At 47.1% G+C, this 19,729-nt stretch overlaps 2 protein-coding genes across 2 annotated transcripts in view; one reads left to right on the top strand and one right to left on the bottom strand.

Moving 5' to 3' along the window:
- Positions 1 to 19,729, bottom strand: part of CSMD2 (CUB and Sushi multiple domains 2) — a 545,662-nt gene that overhangs the window by 288,004 nt on the left and 237,929 nt on the right. The gene's annotated exons all lie outside the window — the stretch shown is intronic.
- Positions 78 to 812, top strand: HMGB4 (high mobility group box 4). The gene has a single exon (XM_008157032.3). It carries the CDS (start codon positions 202 to 204, stop codon positions 787 to 789), a length of 588 nt encoding a protein of 195 aa, XP_008155254.1. The 5' UTR covers positions 78 to 201; the 3' UTR covers positions 790 to 812.

The raw sequence follows: 19,729 nt of genomic DNA on the forward strand, positions 1-19,729 counted from the left end.
AGAGTGGCCAGCTTGTGGGTGATGTCACAATCTCCTTCTATGACCTAATAATGTCACTACCACTGAAAAGGCCGGCCCTTGACTGCAGCTCTTACAGACAGGACAATTCACCACAAGCAGAGCACCTTCTAGATTGCTCCTGGAGTGTGGGGACAAAAGTCTCTGCCGTCCAAGTTACTGAATCCAGAAAAACATGATCTGATGAACATGGCAAAAGAAATCCAGCTAAGGCCCAAGGTTAATGTCTCTTCTTACATCCACTTCTTACTGAACTACAGAAACAAGTTTAAGGAGCAGCAGCCAAATACCTTCCTTGGCTTTAAAGAGTTCTCTAGAAAGTGTTCGGAAAAATGGAGGTCCATCTCAAAGCACGAAAAGTCCAAATATGAAGCCCTGGCCAAGCTCGACAAAGCCCGATACCAGGAAGAGATGATGAATTACGTTGGCAAGAAGAAAAAGCGGAGAAAGCGGGACCCACTCGCACCCAGGCGGCCTCCATCATCCTTCCTACTCTTCTGCCAAGACCACTATGCCCAGCTGAAGAGGGAGAATCCCACCTGGTCCGTCGTGCAGGTGGCTAAGGCCTCAGGGAAGCTGTGGTCTGCAAAAGCGGACATGGAGAAGCAGCTGTACGAGGAGAGAGCGGCTATTCTGAGAGCTAAGTACTACGAGGAACTGAAAGTCTACCGCGAGCAGCGCATTGCCAGGAAGAATCTCAGACGGTCGGCGAGGAACCCGTGCAGGGGGTGTGGGCAGGCTGAGGTCGTTCAAGCTGGTGGCTCCAATTAGAAATAAAAGGTCATTCAACTGTGCTGCCTGTCCCTGGTCTCGTGTGTGGCGTTAGAGCGGCCGTGGCTGCTGCTTTGCAGAACAGAGTAGCGTGGTAGGATTTGGAAACTGATCTGGGGAGGGGACAACTTTGAGAGATGTGGCAACAGTGGCCAAAGGGATGTGGTCAGCACCTACAGGGCTTCATTTGGGCGGGGGACGGGGGTGTGTGAGTCTCTAGGTATTAAGACGCCAGGAGTCATGAAGGTAGGAGTCTCCAGTTCCAAGTAGTTATCCAGGGTGGAAGGCCCTGCTCAGGGTCACGGTCCTACTCAAGGGTAGGTAGATGAACACCAATCCTGCCAGCCTCCTCACCAGGAGGTCAGAAGCCTGGAGTAAATGATGTAACATATGCAAAAGTATCTGCCATAACCCTTAATTCAGAACTGGTCCTGCAGCATAAACCACGGCATGGTAAGGCTTGGATACCATTAGCAGCCAGGATGAAACTCCAGTGGTGGTCCCTATCCTAGTCAGGATGAAGCTCGGGGCTGATTTTACAAAAACAGCTGCCTGATTGTGCCCCAGGTCCTAGAAGTTGGAGAAAACCCTGTTGATATTTTGGGGGCACCCACCCATTTTTCTGTGGATATAAGCATAGCATACAGAAAATAGGGATGTGCTGCCTTTATCACCACATGGCATCCATTCCCTTTCCTCTTGCTCATAGCACCCTGATTCAACCCAACCAAGGTTTGATGAGATGGAATCTCCCTGGCCTCAGTGATTGGTTCAGTGATGAGCATGTGACCCACGTTGGTCCAATCAGAGTGGGTCTCAGGACTTGTGCAAGGAGTCCTAGGGGAGGAGGCAGCCCTGGGGGCTGATGACAGCCATTGCTCATTCTCAGGCTTCACTTTTCACTGAAGATGGCCTCACATTTCAGTTTTTAAGATGGTTTGACTTAGGTTTTCTGCCACTTAAAAGGAGTCAAAACAGGTAATTTTAGACAACAATTTTTTCAGGCAACAATACACTGTGGGCAACATTTCATACCAATCAATATAGATTCATATGGAATATTTTAAAATGGCTCTCAACTTCTTGACATCAAATAGACTGGGCCTACCCGCAAGCCTGCTTTTTCGTCACCAGGCTATGCATGCAACAGACTTCCCTAGTCCCACCGCCAACCCTTAGTCCATGATGGACTTGTTTAAACTTTTACTTTCAAAAGTGAAAAATACATATTTTGAAAAGTCTTTCAGAACTGGGTGAACCTTGAAGAGGAGAGGTAATATGGTGTCATTTAGAAATTCAGGGTCTAATATCAGGCAGGAATCCTGGATTATGTAGGACTCCCATGTGTTAGACCCTGTGCTGGCTGCCAGGAAGTGCAACAGGGACTACTGTTAGGTTCCTGCTCGGTGAGAATGTTCCTTTTGATGAGAATGGAGGATGTGGGCATAATCCGCAGCACTGCAAGGCAGGATGAGGAAAGTGAAGACTACCCAACATGCTGGGGCAGGATGGATACCACCCTCCAAGGCAACCACTGAAGTCTTCCCGGAGGAAGCAGCTTTATGCTACTTGGCAACCTTGCACTCATGCTGGCAAGGTTCCCGTTCCCATTCCCCAGAGCTGCTGTTCCAACTTGGCTTGGCATCCCCTCCAGCCCAACCTCCACTCACTCAGGAGACACCCACATTTTCTGCTTCATTGAGAAAATAGAGATCATCAGACATAAGTGTTCTTGGTTTTCTTCTTTCTCAACATGCAACCAAACCCATTCCTTTCCTCCTGGTCTCATGGAGAGCTATAACCTAACTTTCTTGCTATCCCCTTCCCTTCCTCCCTCAGGCCCTGCTCTTCACTAAAAAGATGCTGAACCTCAGCTTCTAAGCTTGCACAGATTAGCTTGGTGTCACGATACAAGTGGTTCCCATCTTAACCTTCACAGGACCTTGGGCAAGTTCCCAATCCTCTGTGTCTCGGGTTTCTCATCTATGCAATGTGGTAACGCCTGCCTTACAGATTGTTTTAGTGAGTAAATGATGTAACACATGCAGAAGTATCTGCCATAGCCCTTAACACATAATAGGGACTGTGGTGAACACCCTCTAGGCTCTCCCATGGCTCCCCTCCCCCACACCCCACTGTACGATCCCCGCCCATTAACTGTGGGCAGAATCTGTGACTTGCTTCCAACCAAGAGAGTAAGGCAAGGAGGACGGGATGCGACTTCCATGGCTATGTGATGATACACAAAACTCCATCTGGTTGATTTGCTCTGGGGATTCTCCTTGCTGGTTTGACAAAACAAGCTTTCAATCTGGGGAAGCCCATGTGGCAAGGAACAGTGGGAAGTCTCAGGAGATAAGGTGGCCTTAGACCAATGACCAGCAAAAAACTGAAGGTTCAGTCCTACAACTACAGGAACTGCAGCAACCACACGAGTGGGGAAGTAGGTCCTTCCTCAGCTAAGCCCCAGAGGAGGACTCAGCTCAGGCTGACTCCTTGATTTCAGCCCTTTGAGACCTCAAGCAATGGACCCAGCTAAGCTGTAACTGGGTTCCTGATCCCCCAGAAAACAGTGAGCTAATAAATGTATGTTATTTGATGCCAATAAGCTTGGGCTCATTTGTTACCCAGCAACAGATAACTAATACAATACTCAATAAATGCCACCTTCCTTATAATTCTAGAAGAGACTGTCTTTAACCGTATTTCTCCTTCCAGTCTCCACCCTACCTGTTTAATTGCTTGAAGCTGGAGGAGCCCGCCCCAGTGCTCATTGGATCCTGACTTGAACTACTTGGTAATGTTTCTACTTGCGCTGTCTTGTTTCCAGCCTGACCTGTGGGCTCTGGGTGGGCGCGGCTGTGAGTTACAGCACACTCCTCTCTGGGAAGAGCCCCCTACACAGCGGGCCCCAGCCCTCAAGCCACCCCTTTCTGGTTTCCTGTGTGATTAATTATGTCAACATGGGTGGCCAAGTCAGCGTTTTGACAACAGTTTGCAGCGCCCCTGCTGAAAAATAACTCCATTAACATTTCTTTATGAAAAAGCCAACCGGAGGGTGCGAATCTGCGGGCTTCTAATGACTATAATGTAATGACAGTGAAGGGGGAGGCAGGGCAGGGCGAGGAGAAGGGGGAAGCCTATGCTTAAGATAATGGGTGACAGGAAAAGCAGGTGGAAGCTCTGGTGCCTGCATTCCAGACCTGCTCCACTGGCCCAGGTGACCCTCCCCATGGGAAGAGGAAGGCAGGGTCTTTGGGCCCATCACCCTCTGGTTGTTGACAAAACACTCCACTGTGCTCCTAGAGCCTTTTCCTGTGTCCATTAACTCATTCATCTATTCATTTATTCAACAAATATTTATGTAAATGTTAGGCCTGCAATAGACCAGGAACTGTTCTGATGCTATGGATACAGCAAGGTCCCTGATCTCTTACATCTTCCAGTGAGGGGGAGACAAAGAACCAAGTCAACAAACACACCAGGTCATTTTTTGAAAGTGTCAAGTGTTCTGAAGAAAATAAACCAGGGCAGTGAGCTTGACAGTGATATGTGGGGCTGATGGCACCTTAAATGGGTGGTCAGAGATGACATGTGGGTTTGGATTTAGAGGACAAGAAGGCGCCAGGCATGTCAAGGTCTGAGGAAAGAGTTCTTCAAGCAGCAGGACAGCAAGTGCAAAGGTCCTGAGGCAGGAGCAAGCTTGGCATATTGAAAGGATGTCTGAAGGTGTGAGTGTGTTGGTGAGATGAGGCTGGAGAGGGGCAGGCATTATCAAGTTTATTTTGCAATCTAAGTACAATCGGGGAGCCACAGAGCATGAAGAGCCATATGCTTCCATCCATAACTTCCAGTTAGTGGTGATTCTAGAGACTTCAGAGACTATCAAATGCCAACAAGGGATGCTAGTCCCTCCACGGTCTGTGAGAGAAACAGGTGTGACTAGCAAATACCAAATCTGTGACATTTTTCCCTTTTGGAGAGGAGACTCTACCTGGCATTCCTTATAGCAGCTGTAAGCTAAAAATCTACTATGGAACTTCTTTTCTTAAGTTTCATTTTCCAGGAATAGGGGTGGAGGGGTGGGGGAAGGTGGGCACAGCTGGCAGAATGTTCCAGGGGAACATTTCTTCCTGGGTCTCCTATTTCCATGTAGAACAGCTACCACTAGACCAGTGGGTCTCAGCTTTGACCTGTATTAGAATCACCTCCGAGCTTAGTAAAACACAGATGTGGGCCCATGCCTAGTTAGATTCAATGTCTCCGGAAGTCGCACCTATACTTTGCATTTCTAAAAGCTCCCCTGTGGCCCTGAGGCTCCCGCTCCCAGGACCACAGAGGAATTCTCTCCCCCTTGCAGCCTGGATGTTCACTCCCAAGAGGTGGCCTGGCTCTTCTGCGTGAATTGGGATGAGGCGGACCATGCTCTTCTTTCTCCTCCCCCCGCCCCCGCTGCGGAGTGTGTTCAGGTCTGCTCTCCACCGGGTTCATCAGCAGTAAAGGTGACAGGCTGATCCTCATCTGTCTTTCTCCCGCACCTGCCAATTAATTCTAAACTCACAGGGGAAGAGATATATTTATTTACTGGGGTTCCCTCAAATCCCAACAGCGAAGTTGATCCCAGTTGCAAACAATCAGTTAGTGTTTGGGCTGCACCGCAACACTGGGATCTTATAGCTGATTTCAGCCTCCACTAAAGGCTGAGGACCAGGTCCATGGAGAGGGTGAGGTCACAAAGGCAATGGCACCCTTTAGTCCTGGCCTGCACCTCTCATCACACTCCCACAAGCAGTACCTGCTACAGGTGTGCAGGGGAAGAAGTGAAATGTCTGGGATGTCACTGCAAATGAGGTCTGGTGTGCAAGAAGTGTCCCGTGACCGGGGTGCCTGCCCTAGATTTAAAGGATGGTTTAAAGAAGGTGAGAACACACAAAACACAGCTGAAATAGGAGGAAGAGCATAGCCAAAGGTCCTGAGCGGCCATGTGACCCCGGAGACTGGCTTTGACCTCTGGGTCAGGTCCCCAGTGATACAGTGAGCGTGCGCTTGTGTGGCCATCCCCTTGTGACAGTTTCCTTGCAACAGTTCTCCCACCCATCACTCTCTTTCCAATTTTTCCTCTGCTCTGGCTACTGAGTAATGTTTCGAGACTCCTCCCCTTCAACAGTGAAAGGTTTCCATGGTTGCCATCACCTATGGGAGTCTGACATGGCACAATCAGGCCATTGCTGCCTCTTCAGTTGCACTATCCCCCACACTCAGCTTCTGACATGGCTCCCGGGGATCCCCAATTCCTGGTACTCACACCCTTGTGCAATTCCTTCGAGTGAGGGCTGGACCTAGGGACTTACTTTTAATAGACAGGATAGGGCAAAAGTGACAGGATGTCCCTTCTTCAGAAGTGACTAGGCTATAGAAGACTGACTCTCTCTCACTTCCTGCTTGCTCGCTGACATGCTAAAAGCGGCCCTATGGAGAGGCTGCTGTGGCAAGGAACTGAGAGGGTAGCTTCTGATCAGTGCCCAGTGAAGAACACAGGCCGTCAGTCTAAGCATCTTGCCAACGGCCGTGAGTGAGTGTGGAGTGGATCACTATACTGGATCACTATAGTGGATCACTAACTCCAGGGACACCTGTACTGCAGCTGTGACAGCCCACCTAAGAATGCCCGATTCCTGACCCACAGAAACGAATAGTTGTTGTTTCATGCCAAACTTAGGTTTGGGGTAATTTCTAACAAACCAAAAGAGATCATGAATGCACATGCTGGTACCAAGAGAAGGATAGTGTCCGGAAAAATATCTAAATACGTGAGATGCTTTGGAGCTGGGCAGTGGGAGAGGTTGGGAGAGTTCTGAGGAGCTCGTTAGAGAAATCTGGATTTTAAGGATGCTGCCAGTGAGGGCTCCGAGGACATGAGAAGCAGGTTACTGGACACTGGGGGAGGGGCCCTTGCTATGTGGTCATAGGAAGCTAGTGACACTGCTGTCTGCCGTTATTTGGAAGGCAGAGCATACGTCTATTAAACTTAGTGACCCAGCTAAGGTTATGTCCAAGCTAAGTGTGGACGGTACTGTCGGGTTACTTCTTGCTGCTTATGTGAGAAGAGATACAAAATGAGGGAAAGACTGTTAAATAAAAAGGATCCAGGACTTGCTAGTTTTGAAAATCCTCAGTCTCCCAAGATAGCAAAAAATGCTAAAATTAAAAAAATAAAAAGGTTTTTGAGCACTATCAGGAAAAGGTGGACTGGAGATAAAGCCGAGGCTGTGACTGCAGCCTCTGGTTAAGACCTCGGGCAGATCAAGGGGATCAGAGTCTTACTTAGTCACACAAAGGCCCTTTAAAGAGATTAGGGTGGCTCACAAATCCTAGGTCAAACAACAGCACCTCTGGGAGGCCCGAGAGCACTGTCCCCTGGCCATCCCAGCAGAAGCCCGAGGTAGACAGGGGTTTAGCCCAGAGAAATCTGTGGGTGTGGCTTTTGTGTAAGTGAATCTCAATGAGATGTCTAGGAGACCCACAAAGTTTTTAAGAAAACCTATTATCAGAAGAAACATTGTGTGCTTGGCCTGACAGGGACAGAGACAGCACAAAGTAAAAGGTCAGGGGACACCCAGACCTGGCAGTAGGAAGCCGACTGAGGAAAAGTCAGCCTCAAACATGTGTTTCTGTTCATGAAAAAAGAAGGATGTCTCAGAGGGAGGAACCAAGAGCTCAGAAGGTGGAGCTAAGAGTCAGAGAGAATTACTTCTAGATTTTGAAACGAATAAAATAATCTACCAGTATCTTCCTGGATGGATTTCAGAATTGTTATGGATCAAAGACACCTTTATGCCCATATTCCCCCCGCCCCCTTTTGAGTAGGACAGTCTGTAACCATTGCCCTAGGCCTATCCCAGCCCTGTACATATTGGGCACGTGGGGCATATAACTTGTCTCTTTAGTTTCACAGACCTACTGATCCAGAGGAAGAGTATTCTAGAACCTGTACTTAAGGAACATACCCCAGACCCTCATCCATACCTGAACCCGATTCTAAGATAGGATGAGACTTTGGGGGACCCTGGGAAGAGATTACTGTGTTTTGCATGGTGAAGGGACATTAATCATTGGGGGCCTGAGGGCAGTTGTGGTAGACATCTTCAGAAATGACTAAATGATCTTTATATCCTGATATTCATGCCCTTGTACTCCCTCCCCTCCCCTTGTGTGTGGGCTGGATTTAGTGACTTGCTTCTCACAAACAGGACACAGCACAAGTGATGAGCTGCCACTCTGAGATTAGGTTATCCATACAAGACTGTGATTCTTGTCCTACTGTCTCTCTCTGGCTTGCCCTGTTGATAGCCGCCTGGTGGAAAAGAACTAGTCAACAGCACTGAGGAGCTCAGTCCTTCAGACAATCATGTGAGTAAGCTTGGAGCAAGTCTCTTCCCCCAGTCTGGCTCTGAGATGAGTGCAGCCCTGACAGACAACCTGATTGCAGCCTTGTGAGAAACCCTAGGCCAGAGAACCCCGCTAAGCTACACCTAGACTCCTATCACACAGAAAATGTAAGATAATCAATGTTTTGAGCCGTTTGTTTTGGGGTAATTTATTACATAGCGATAGATACCTACTACACTCATCCTAAGGTTCTGCTCCACAGAAACACCATATTCTAAAACTCCTCAGGGCCTTTGCACATGCTACTCCAGGCCGGGATCAAATTTCCTACCTTTTAGGTTTGCTGAACTTCCATCTGTCCTACAGGACTCAGGTCAGGTATCCCTTCCTCCAGGAAGCCCTCTTTCACCCTCCCACCCCTCTCTGTGTTTCCAGGAAACATCGCCTCCTACTGAATATCACATTCTAACGATGGTTTAGTACCCTAACTTGTGGAGGAGAGCAGGGACGTTGCTATAGTCATCCCAGTAGCCTTAAAACTGAATATAAGGCTTGACATGAAATGAAATAATAATACAGTAGACATAACCCTTATCCACAGGGGATACATTCTAAGCACTCCAGTGGGTGCCTGAAACCACAGATAGTACTAAACCCTGTATATACTGTGCTTTTTCTATATATACATACCTATAATAACGTTTAACTTATAAATTAAGCACAGTAAGAGATTAACAACTATAACTAATAATAAAATAGTACAACTGCAGCAATATACTGTGGTAAAAGTAATGTGGTCTCTCTCTCTCTCTCAAAGTATCTTGTACTGAACGCACAGTTCTTGTGATAACGCAGGACGATTACATGCCCACAGAATGAGATGAAGTGAGGAAATGATGCAGGCACTGTGACGCAGCATTAGGCTCCTGGTAACCTTCTCACAATATTTAACAAGCACTTCGATGGCACATCTGAACTGCCAGCATAACTACCCTTCATCATGGGGCCATGATGAAGTAATATATAAGGGTTACTTGAACACAAGCACTGCCACGCTGTGACAGTCTGTCTGATAACCAAGAGGGATGCTAAGTCACTACCAGGCAGGCAGCACACACAGCATGCAGATGCTGAACAAAGGGACCTTTCACATCCCGGGCAGGATGAAGCCAGATGTGATTTCATCACACTAGGAGATGGTGTGCAGTTTAAAATTTATGCATTGTTTATTTCTAGAATTTTCCATTTGATATTTTTAGACCATGGTGGACGATGGGTAACTGAAATCACAGAAAGCAAAACCATGGATAAAGGGAGGGTGCTGCGGCAAACTTTTATCAACTGCCTATGCCTTGCCTGGTATGGTCTGAGGTGATTTACATGTAACTATCTATAGTAGTAAAAGGGTAATATGCTAATTAGACTGAATATCTTCCAGACATCATTCCGGCCGTCCTTCCTGATGAAGCCAGGGCCAGAGGGAAGCCAGCCTGGATCCCAGGTGCCTGCAGGTGGCCCAGAGGAAGCCAGCCCGGGTCCCGGGTGCCTGTGGGTGGCCCGAGGGAAGCCAGCTTGGGTCCTGGGTGCCTGCCAGCAGCCGAAGGGGGGAAGCCTGGGGCCTGGAGGGAAGCCAGTGCCAGCAGCCAGGGGAAGGAAGGCCTATTCTTGCACAAATTTTCATGCATCGGGCCTCTAGTCTTCTATAATAATCTATAATAATAAAAGCATAATATGCTAATTAGATTGGACAGCCAAACATCCTTCTGGACAAAGCCATAGAGGCTGCGAGGGCTAAGGGCAGGCAGCCGTGGCGGCCGGCAGTGGTAGCAGCAGCTGGGTGATGGGGGTGGTGCCTTCCCCTGATCAGCCTGGTCGCCTCCCAAGGACCAGGAGCAGGCCTAAACCGTCAGTAGGACATCCCCTGAGGGCTCCCGGACTGTGAGAGGGGGCAGGCCAGACTGAGGGACCCCACCAGTGCACAAATTTTCGTGCACCAGGCCTCTAGTCCTATTTATTAAAAAATGCAATGAGGCATGAACTGTGAGGAGGAACCAAGACGAGGCTGGGTGCTAGGTGCTCAGCACATGCTTGCTAGAAAAGGAGATGCACACTGCTCCTCCTGTCCCCCACCTGGCAGCAGTTGGTCCCCCTCTTCCCAGGAACTCTGCAGAGTTGGGCCAGAAGGACCCCTGGATACCCAGACACACACTCTGTGCCTGACTGCTTATGTAATTTCGCATTTCCATAGAAATACCTGGATCTATCCCTTGGCACCTCTGAGGAAGGGCTTGGCTGGCACCCAGAGAATCTTCTGGGCGTCAGAAACCACACCTCAGGCTCCCTGCTCACAGCTGTGCCTCTGGCCCGCAGGCAGAACAAGCATCTTCCTCCCTTCACACCCCGTCATTACAAGCCACGTAAGTTCCTCGATACTCACATTGCAATGAGCAGATGCGGCTCTGCATTTTTAATGCATGATCTGCAATTAGCCACAATGGGCAGGGAGACCTCTGTGTTCCCCCTGGCTGCCCCTCGCGGATGCAGCTGCCAGTGCATTTGTGCGGAGGAATCTGGCCAGGCCCCTCTGGCCATGCTGCTCTGGCAAGTGGGCGAGGGAACTTCTCTTTGCAGTGTCTGCTCTGCCAGGAAGTGGGAAGGGCTGCTGAAGCCTGACTGTCGCTCCTCTGCTGACCTGGCCTCTCTTCCACCTTCTGTGCTACCTAACCACCCTGAGAGCATGTCCTCCAAGGAGGCCCAAAGGGCACACCACACCCTGAATGTCATGACTGATAAAGCTCTTCACAGGCATGGGGTCTGTGGTGGGCAGTAAAGGTCTGTGAAATGCAAAGGGGGCATGCTGCATGTCCAGGCACACCTAAGAGGTGTCAGCAGGGACTTCAGAAAAGAAGAGAGCTGGCCAGTGAGATTTCATAGGTGCACGCCAGCTCTGGCCAAAGGATAGGCACATTTTTTGTAATCAGTATAATGTCCCAAACTAGCATGTCACTTACTTACTGTGTACCAGGCCCTATTTCTAAGTGCTCTCCAGGCATCATCACATTTAATTCCAGAAGGCAGTGTGGATGGCCACTCACCCCTCCCCTCCTCTCCTCCCCAAGCCAGAGACCCCCGGGAACCCAGCTGCAGCTGAACAAAGTTGGGATTATTGGCTCGTGGCAACAAGGGAGGGTACATAGTACAGGGAACTATGGGCGGCTGGGGAAGGGATGGCGGCGGGGGGGTTGGAGTGTTGGAAAGAACTTACTATAGGGTCTGGGTTTGTGTTAGGTGATTAGGGAAAGGGTTCAAGGAAGAGGAGCTTTGCTCTGGATTGGAGGCTGTTAGGAAGTAGGCGTGATTCTCTGATTGGGGTGCTTAATAAATTTTATCCAGAAGGTGGGAGGAGTAATGGAAAGGCACAGTTGTAAGTCATAAAGAAGATGGGCCAAGATGCAGAGGGAGGAATATTTGGTCATTTTTGTATTTTGGAAATGCTCTTGCTTTTGTGTGAGTGCAGACATGAGTATGAAGTAGGCTTGTATTTTACTTCATCCATCAATCACAGCATGGCTATGCCTGGTGTCGATGCTCATGTTTAGCAAGAGAGCACCAAGGTCTCGGCCAGGCCAGCTCCCAGCAACGCTGCAGCGACCTGATGGTGCTGGGCCAGTTTTCAGCCCTCAGGCTCTGCTGTCCTCTCTCAGCCCCATTGTTGCAAAAGTTGGCAGCAATAATGCAGGTGAGGCTCAGAGAAGAGCTGTCATAGTTAGTGGCACTGTGATTCCAGGTAACTGAAACTCAGGTAAGTGCGGAGGGACTCAGGGGGCTGGAGAGCAGGGGTATGATTACAGGAGGCCAGGCGTATGACCATGGAGGGGACATGATAGGAAAATAGATACAACATGGGATTGGGAGCCAGACATGTCCACTTTAGAAATCTGTCTGTGCTGCTTACTAGCATCAGAGATTCAATGTCTTCTACATAATGGGAATACAAAAATCTGTTTCCCGGGGTTACTGGGAGAATAAAATTAAAAGACACAGTATAAAGCCCCTGAGAACAAAACATAGCACTCTCAGCACTTGCTATATGCCAGCCACTGCCCTAAGTACTTTACATGTATGACTCATCTAATACATCAAGCCCATGAGACAGATTCTCTTATAATCTCTGTTAGCAGGTGAGAAGACAAAGGAACAGAGAGGTTTAGCAACTTATCTAAGGTCACACAGTTATCAAGTAGAAGAACTCAGGCATTCTGGCTCCAGCACACCCACTCTACTGCCTCCCATGGTAGCTGTTGGATCACTGCTCCTTCCCATCCCTTGCTGCAAGGGCTCTGAGGCTAGTCAACTTCTGATGGTGATTTAATGCCCTGGAACTTCCTGCTCCCAGACCTTTGCTTGTAGGACGGTCTAAGCTGCTTTCTTGGCTCTGGTTTGGAAAGTACTTATTTCCTTTTCAAAGATAAAAACAAATATTCTTGGCATGACAGATTATATATATTCAGGTCACTGTGGTCAATAGATCAAATAAAACATAGTATTGCCTTCTTGGTATTTCCATGCCTTTTAGTAAGTACTGAAGTCAGAGAAAAACACTGGGGAAAGCGTGAAAACTAAATGGGTAAGGAATGACCCAATGCTGCAGCAAAAGCCCTCTTGTGGCAAGATCTATGTGCGGGCACAAGGCAAATGGCTGCCCCAGAGGAAATGGACCAGGCATGGTCAGCCTTCTTCGATCCTGTAACAGTGGAAGGCTGTTCAAGTTGGCCACAGCACCATGGCCAAGGCTGCTCGGTGTTGCCTAGCCCTACCCTGATGAGTGGGTTTATCAGTTGAGTCACCAATTCTGGGTGACTGGGAGGCAAGGACTCCTGGGCCAGTGACTCCAGTACGAAGGTCCTTCAGCCACTGACCATGCCTCCCTCCCCAAGGTCACATTTCACCACCTGGGAGAGATGAAGTGCTGGAACTCACATCAACATTCCCTTGCTGTTTGATACAACCCCAGATCATCGTCACCAATCTTTCTGAGGCTCATCTGTTCTTAATTATATCTCTAAATCCCAAGGTATTACAACTCTGAGAATTTGGGAAATTTAGCTGCTAGAGGATTGGTAATAATCACAGTAATCCCTGGTGTTTACAGAGCTTCCTTTTGCAGACTGAAACCCAGACAGACATTACTGTAGTGGCGAGGACACCCTGAAATTGCTCTTGAGTTCTCTTCACAGAGTGCCAGGCCCTTAGCTTGTCTTACTTTGTTTAGCTCAAGGAGGTAGAAAAAAGAGTAGTTTTCTCCATTACCTCCTGAGGGAGAGCAAAGAGAAGACGGAAAGGTTAACCCACTGTAGAAGATATACCTGGGGTTGCTTGCCCAACCCGAGCCCTATTCTCAGAACTGCCTTTGCCCCCTCGCCCCTATGCCCCTACCTCGCAACCACTGAAGGGATGGGCATTGGAGCCAAGCTTGTACCACTTGGGTATGACCCTTCTTAGCATCAGCTGATTGGCCAAGGAGCTGACACTTGACTAATGAGCTGAGCCAATCAGATTCTCTCTCTTGATAATTTCAATCAAGATATTTATAAACTGGGAGTCAGTTGGGTCCCTAGAGCTAGGAGGTCAGGCAGACTCAAGGGTTGGGGTGACCGTTTGTACTGATTAACAAGCAGGGCGAAGGGGAATAAACTGTGCAGCACCTGAGAAACCTGCTTCCGGCACTTTCGGTATTTCTTCAATAACCCTTTGGATTCCTAAGCCAGGAGCCGTCCCATGAGACCACCACGGCATGAAGGGCAGGCGTTGGAAATGACCTCACACTCCTATTTTGTTTCCTCCAACACAGCATGCCTTCCCTTCGGCTTCAGCAGAAGACGAGGCCAAGCCCCATGGGCTCCCTGTACACAACACACTTTCTCTCTAATAGGGACAGACCAGATGGCACACGGGCAAGTGGGACTCCATACTTAAGACGCATGCTGACTTTATCAGAAACAACACAGGCCTCCCCAGAGCTTCTGGGGTGTGGGGCAGTGGCCCCTGACCTCTCCAGCTTAAAAGAGAAGGACTGAGGAAAGTCTCTGCAAAAGGGCCATTGTTATGCCACAGCACAGCCATCTGGTCCCCACATTGATCTGACAGGGGCAGCAGGGGCGGAAGGCAGTAGACACAGAAGCCCTGGGAGTGCAATTCCATGAACAGCCCTTATTGATCTGCTTACCTGCCTGGTGGCTGGCCAGACTCTATGTTTAAATATACCCGTGGAAGGTCAGAGCTGGAAGACAGAGGCCCCAGGACAGCCTGGATGGTCATAAATGGGAAAAGCCAGCCCCAAAGACACTACTGAGATGTGACCTTTCCTATTTCAATGAGTTTTAGATGGTTTTTGGGGCTAACAGGGTGGGTATTGTCGTGCTTCATAACTATATATTCCCCATAGGGAGGAAAGCAAAGAGAATATATATTTATGTGGAATCCGTAGGACTGAATCATAAGCTCTTGAACTAAAAGAGCACATTCTTACCACCAAACAATGTACTGTCACTAGTTCAGAAGCCCCCCTCGCCTCCATTCCAAGGACACAGCCCAGCACAATCAGACTTTCCTGGGCTGGAGGTTCCAAATGGAATAGGTGAGACAGTGGCTCTGTGATGCCAGCTTTTGCCCAGCCTCTGCTTCGCCACATACTCAAGTTCAACCTGGCCTGTCCCATCAGTGAGTCCCTAGCTTGCAATTCATCACAAGCCCCTTCCCTTTTTGCCTAGTGGATTCTGGAAATAGTCTGTTGCTTGCCCTCTCCCCGCAAGCCAGTGGGCTAATGCACACTCTGGGACTTAGCCACTGGAGCCCCTGAAGCCTTTCTGTCAATCATTCCACCTACGTGCCTGGCTGGTCTGCTCATTTTTGGGTCCCCCTCTGGTTCCCTCATAGGCTGAGAGCCTGGTGAAACTCTAGCTGGCTGGGGTTTGGCCCCATTCTCCTGAGAGTTGGGATTTATCTCCTGTCTCCATCAACCCAAAAGTGTCTCTGACCTAAACAAGAACCTGGGTCACGTGACCACCTGTTACCTTAGAATTTGCCTTTTCAAGCATGCCAGCCCAGATGAAGGTAGAATTTGTCTTATTTCCTTGGTTGTTGATCTGGACACTTGGTCTATTTTCAAATCCTGTTCTAACCAGCATCACCGTAATTCTGAGCATTGGCTTTTATTGTAAAAAGAGCTGGCCCTGGATTCTGTCCACACTACTATCCAACTGTATGAACCTGGGCAAGTTAACTAACTCCATTCTTTTGAGCCTCATTTTCCTCACCTATGTATCCCATGTGACTGGTGTGCAGTAAATGAGAGTATAAATGAAATAATGGATCTAAAAACCTTAGCATAATGTACTATACAAAATACTAACATAACATGTTAAATTCTGTGCAAAGTGTTTTGGAAACATTATTTTCATTTGCACGGTAATCTTGTGAGATCCTATTATCCCAACTTTTTAAATTAAAAATCTGAGGCTTGAGAGGTTAAGTAAATTGCCCAAGGTAAGTATCTGGTCAGTGGTTGAGCAATGCCTAGTATACAGTAGGCACTCAAACGTGTGTAGAATAAATGCATGGCTCTCAGGTCAGTGTTCTTTTGCATAACTGGGTTGAAAGCTGAGCTCTACCAACTTATTCTCATTCTCTCTTTCTGCAGTGGGGATGTGTACTAAGCTGTTCATCCATGTTTTATTTCTGCCAGTATTTGTGTTCTTATCCCCAGTATGGTTATTACTGGATGTTTGAAGATATTCAAACCTTCTATCTGAATGGATACATAATTTCCAAACTACCTACTCTTTACTCAGAGAGTTCTCAGAGATTCAGCACTTTGGACAGAGCTAGGATTTGTAAGCTAATATCTAGTCAGTATTGGATTTGCATTTACCGTAAAAACTATTTACACTAATGTATGACCCACATATGAGAGAAAATACTGCACTCCCCACTTCTAGCTCAGTGGTTCTGGCTCTCTCTTACTTCTGAGAGTCTATGAGATGAGAAAAGACTGCCATAAAGATTTTATGAATCCAAGAGAAACATTACTCAAACAGGATTTATTTTAAAGGCATCATTCTGAAATTGTGTTTTGTTTGTTTTTAAAGGGAAAGTAAATCTCATATTGGTGCAATTTTTATACTCAAATGAAGTCCAAATGTTACAGGAGATCCTCTTAATGCCCACCAGGCAAGCAACTTCTTCAATTTGGTTCAAATGAGCAGACAATTCATAGAGTATTTTCAGTGTCTCTGAGCCTGTACTTGTAACCAGTGACAGGAGACAAGGATATGTTCTCTTCCTAGTTTGCATAGAGACAAAGAGAAAGGTAAATACTGGATTGGTAATTTCAGATCTCCATACTTTGGGATAAAAATGTATCTATGATGCCCAGCATGTGTCATGGTGCTGAACACTGCAAGGAAACAAGGCACATTTTCTGCCCTCAAGGACCTACTGTTTTGTAGGGAGATACACATACCCCCATGCAGCACACCATGCAGTGAGATAGGGTTATGACAAAAATAGCACAAGAACTTTCCAGCTGGGAGCTTGCTCTGGAATTGTGTGGGGCATCTACTGTCTTTTTTCTAACCAACAAACTCCTATTCATTCTTCAAGGAGCCAATCAAATGTCCTCTCCTCTGTGAATCCTTTCCTGACTCTCCAAAGACAGAGTTAGCCTTCCCTCCTTGGGGTTCCCATAGATTGTGAAGAAAAGGAGAGTGGAAATGAAAGATACTAAATAACTATATAAGTATATATAAAAATTATACAGGGGAAAAGAGCAGGAAATAATTAACTGTCAATGAAGAGGTAAGGATACTTGAATGGGTTCTTGAAAAGTGTGGAGAAGGTTATTCCAGATGGAGAACACAGGAAGAATGAAGGTGTAACAGGACGAATAGTTATGATGTGTTAACAGAAGGGTAAGTAGCTTGGGGTGGCTAAAGCACAGCACATGGGAATGGTGTGGGGTGCTGATGATGATGGGAGACCTGAAGGACGATGAAGCTGCTGTTTCAGGATGGGGACAGATTATGACAATCCTGTTAAGAAGCTTGTATATGGTGGTAGCTATTAAAATATATATTAACTTTTACTGATTTTTCTGCACCCAGAAAGTCATATCTGCTTGTAAAATTTTTAGAGAATACAAAAGAACATAAAACACCAGCACTCCATTCGGAACTCATGGTGTTAACATTTTATTGTCTTTTAAAATGACTATCATATATACATGTATGTGTAAAGATTTTATTTCATACTATGTATTCATTTTATATGTTGATTTTCATCACTTACTACCATATTAAGCATTTTCCAATTTCTTTGAATGTTCTTTGAAGCTAACTGCTACATGTTTTATCAGCCACATGGACCATAGTTTACTGAACCATGTATGTTGAACATATATTGTTTCCTTTTCCCCACTATAATAAATAACACTGCAATGAACATCCTTGCATATATCCTTTTACACTAACTTCTCACTATTTCCTTGGGATAGATTCCTGAGAGAGATACACACCTTTTACTTTTTTTTTTTTTTAATCCTCACCAGAGGATATTTTTTCATTGATTTTTAGAGAAAGTGAAAGAGAGAAGGAAAGACAGAGAGAAACATTGATGTGAGAGAAACATATCAATCGGTTGCCTCCTGCATGCTCCCTGACCAGGGCTTGGGCCAGGGAGGAGCCTGCAACCCAGGTACAGGCCCTTGACCAGAATCGAACCCAGGATCCTTCAGTCCGCAGGCTAACGCTCTATCTACTGAGCAAAACTGGTTTAGGGCCACACCTTTTACTTTTAATCACTACTGTCAAACTGCCTTCTAAAAAGGCCGTGCCAATTTATAATCCCACCAACGGGGCATGAGGCTCGACGAGGTTAAATGACTTGGCTAAGATTAAACAGCTCATGAGTGTAGAGCTGGGGATCAAATGTGGGCCCTGGTGTCCACAGGGCTATGGCAGAACTTCGGTGGGGAGAGGGGAGCGGCGGCCGGAGGTAATTGAGTCTGGAGGACTGAAACCGACTCAGATGAAGAGGATCTAATGAGACGCTTCAAAAGACGAGCTGCTCAATGGACAACACTTGTAATTTCATACTCTCTCTAGAGCTGCCTATGTCATGACTCTTCCCATTTGAGAGGTTCAGACCAAAGAGAAATGAAATATATCTACCTTTCTCTTCGCTGTTATTCCTTTGTAGACCCAGGCCTGGTGCTGGCACTAGGGAGAATGGCACATGTGAAAACTTGCCTGATCATCTGAAGGTTGATTCAAGGAGGTTCCTCATTAAAGCCCTGGGTACCGAGTAAGACAACGCTGGGCACACCACACCCTTTAGTCAGCCATAAGGAAACCAGAGGTACTCATCTCTCTGGGGCCACGACATGTCTTCTCAGATGTCTCATAACTGAATGACTCAGTGAGGAATAAAAGATTCAGCATCCTTAATTCTCTTAATTCTCACACCTTGTCCTACTAGCTTATTTCCCCCCTCTACCTACCTCACCCCCTTCTTTGCTTTCCCTCCTTCCCCCCTTCTTCCTTCCCACCTCTCCCTTCAAGGCCACAAATGCAATAACAAGTCTAGGGCAGTGGTCGGCAAACTCATTAGTCAACAGAGCCAAATATCAACAGTACAACGATGGAAATTTCTTTCGAGAGCCAAATTTTTTAAACTTAAACTTCTTCTAATGCCACTTCTTCAAAATAGACTCGCCCAGGCCGTGGTATTTTGTGGAAGAGCCACACTCAAGGGGCGAAAGAGACGCATGTGGCTCATGAGCCGCAGTTAGCCGACCACAGGTCTAGGGCAAACATGAGGACTAAACTCAGGGAGTTATCTCATCAAAACACTATATTTTACACATTACAGGCTTGAAAGGGGTTCAAAGTCACACTCCAGCCTACTTCATGAATTCCCTGTACACGGCCTGCAGTGTGTCCAGCACCTAAACTCCACTGGTCTCCTGAAGAAAGCTATTCTATTCTATTAGACCTCACACTGAGCCAAGGTCTGACTCTTGCAACTACCCATTGTTTCAGTTTCTGCCAATCATCTAAACTTTCTTCCATAAGACAGATGGAAAGTTAAGTACTTGAAAACAGGTGTTATTTTCCTCTTAGGATGTGATGTGTTGGGGAACAAAGGTCAAAGGCTTTGGAGTCAGACAGACCTGGAGGGTTCCACTTCTGACTTGGCTGGTAACCAGCTGTACTTCTTTGGGCAAGCTGCTAAATATCTCAGAGTCTCAAATTACCTCCTGGACGATAAAGGATGATGCACTTACCTCACTGGAGAGCATGAGGAATCAATGAGTGTCAATAATATGGCAAATGGTGGGAGGTTGTTAGATGTTGGGTCCCCTCACAATTGTCTTTTCCTAAGTCTGTATTTCCCAAAGGTCCTCTCTGATCTGCTGCATCAAGATGGTCTAAGGTGGGCATTTAAATTGCAGATTTCTGGGTCATAGCCCTAATCTACTAAGTCACATTCTGTG

This window comes from Eptesicus fuscus, chromosome 9 (genome assembly GCF_027574615.1).
Source record: "Eptesicus fuscus isolate TK198812 chromosome 9, DD_ASM_mEF_20220401, whole genome shotgun sequence".
NCBI classification, from domain to species: Eukaryota; Metazoa; Chordata; class Mammalia; order Chiroptera; family Vespertilionidae; genus Eptesicus; species Eptesicus fuscus.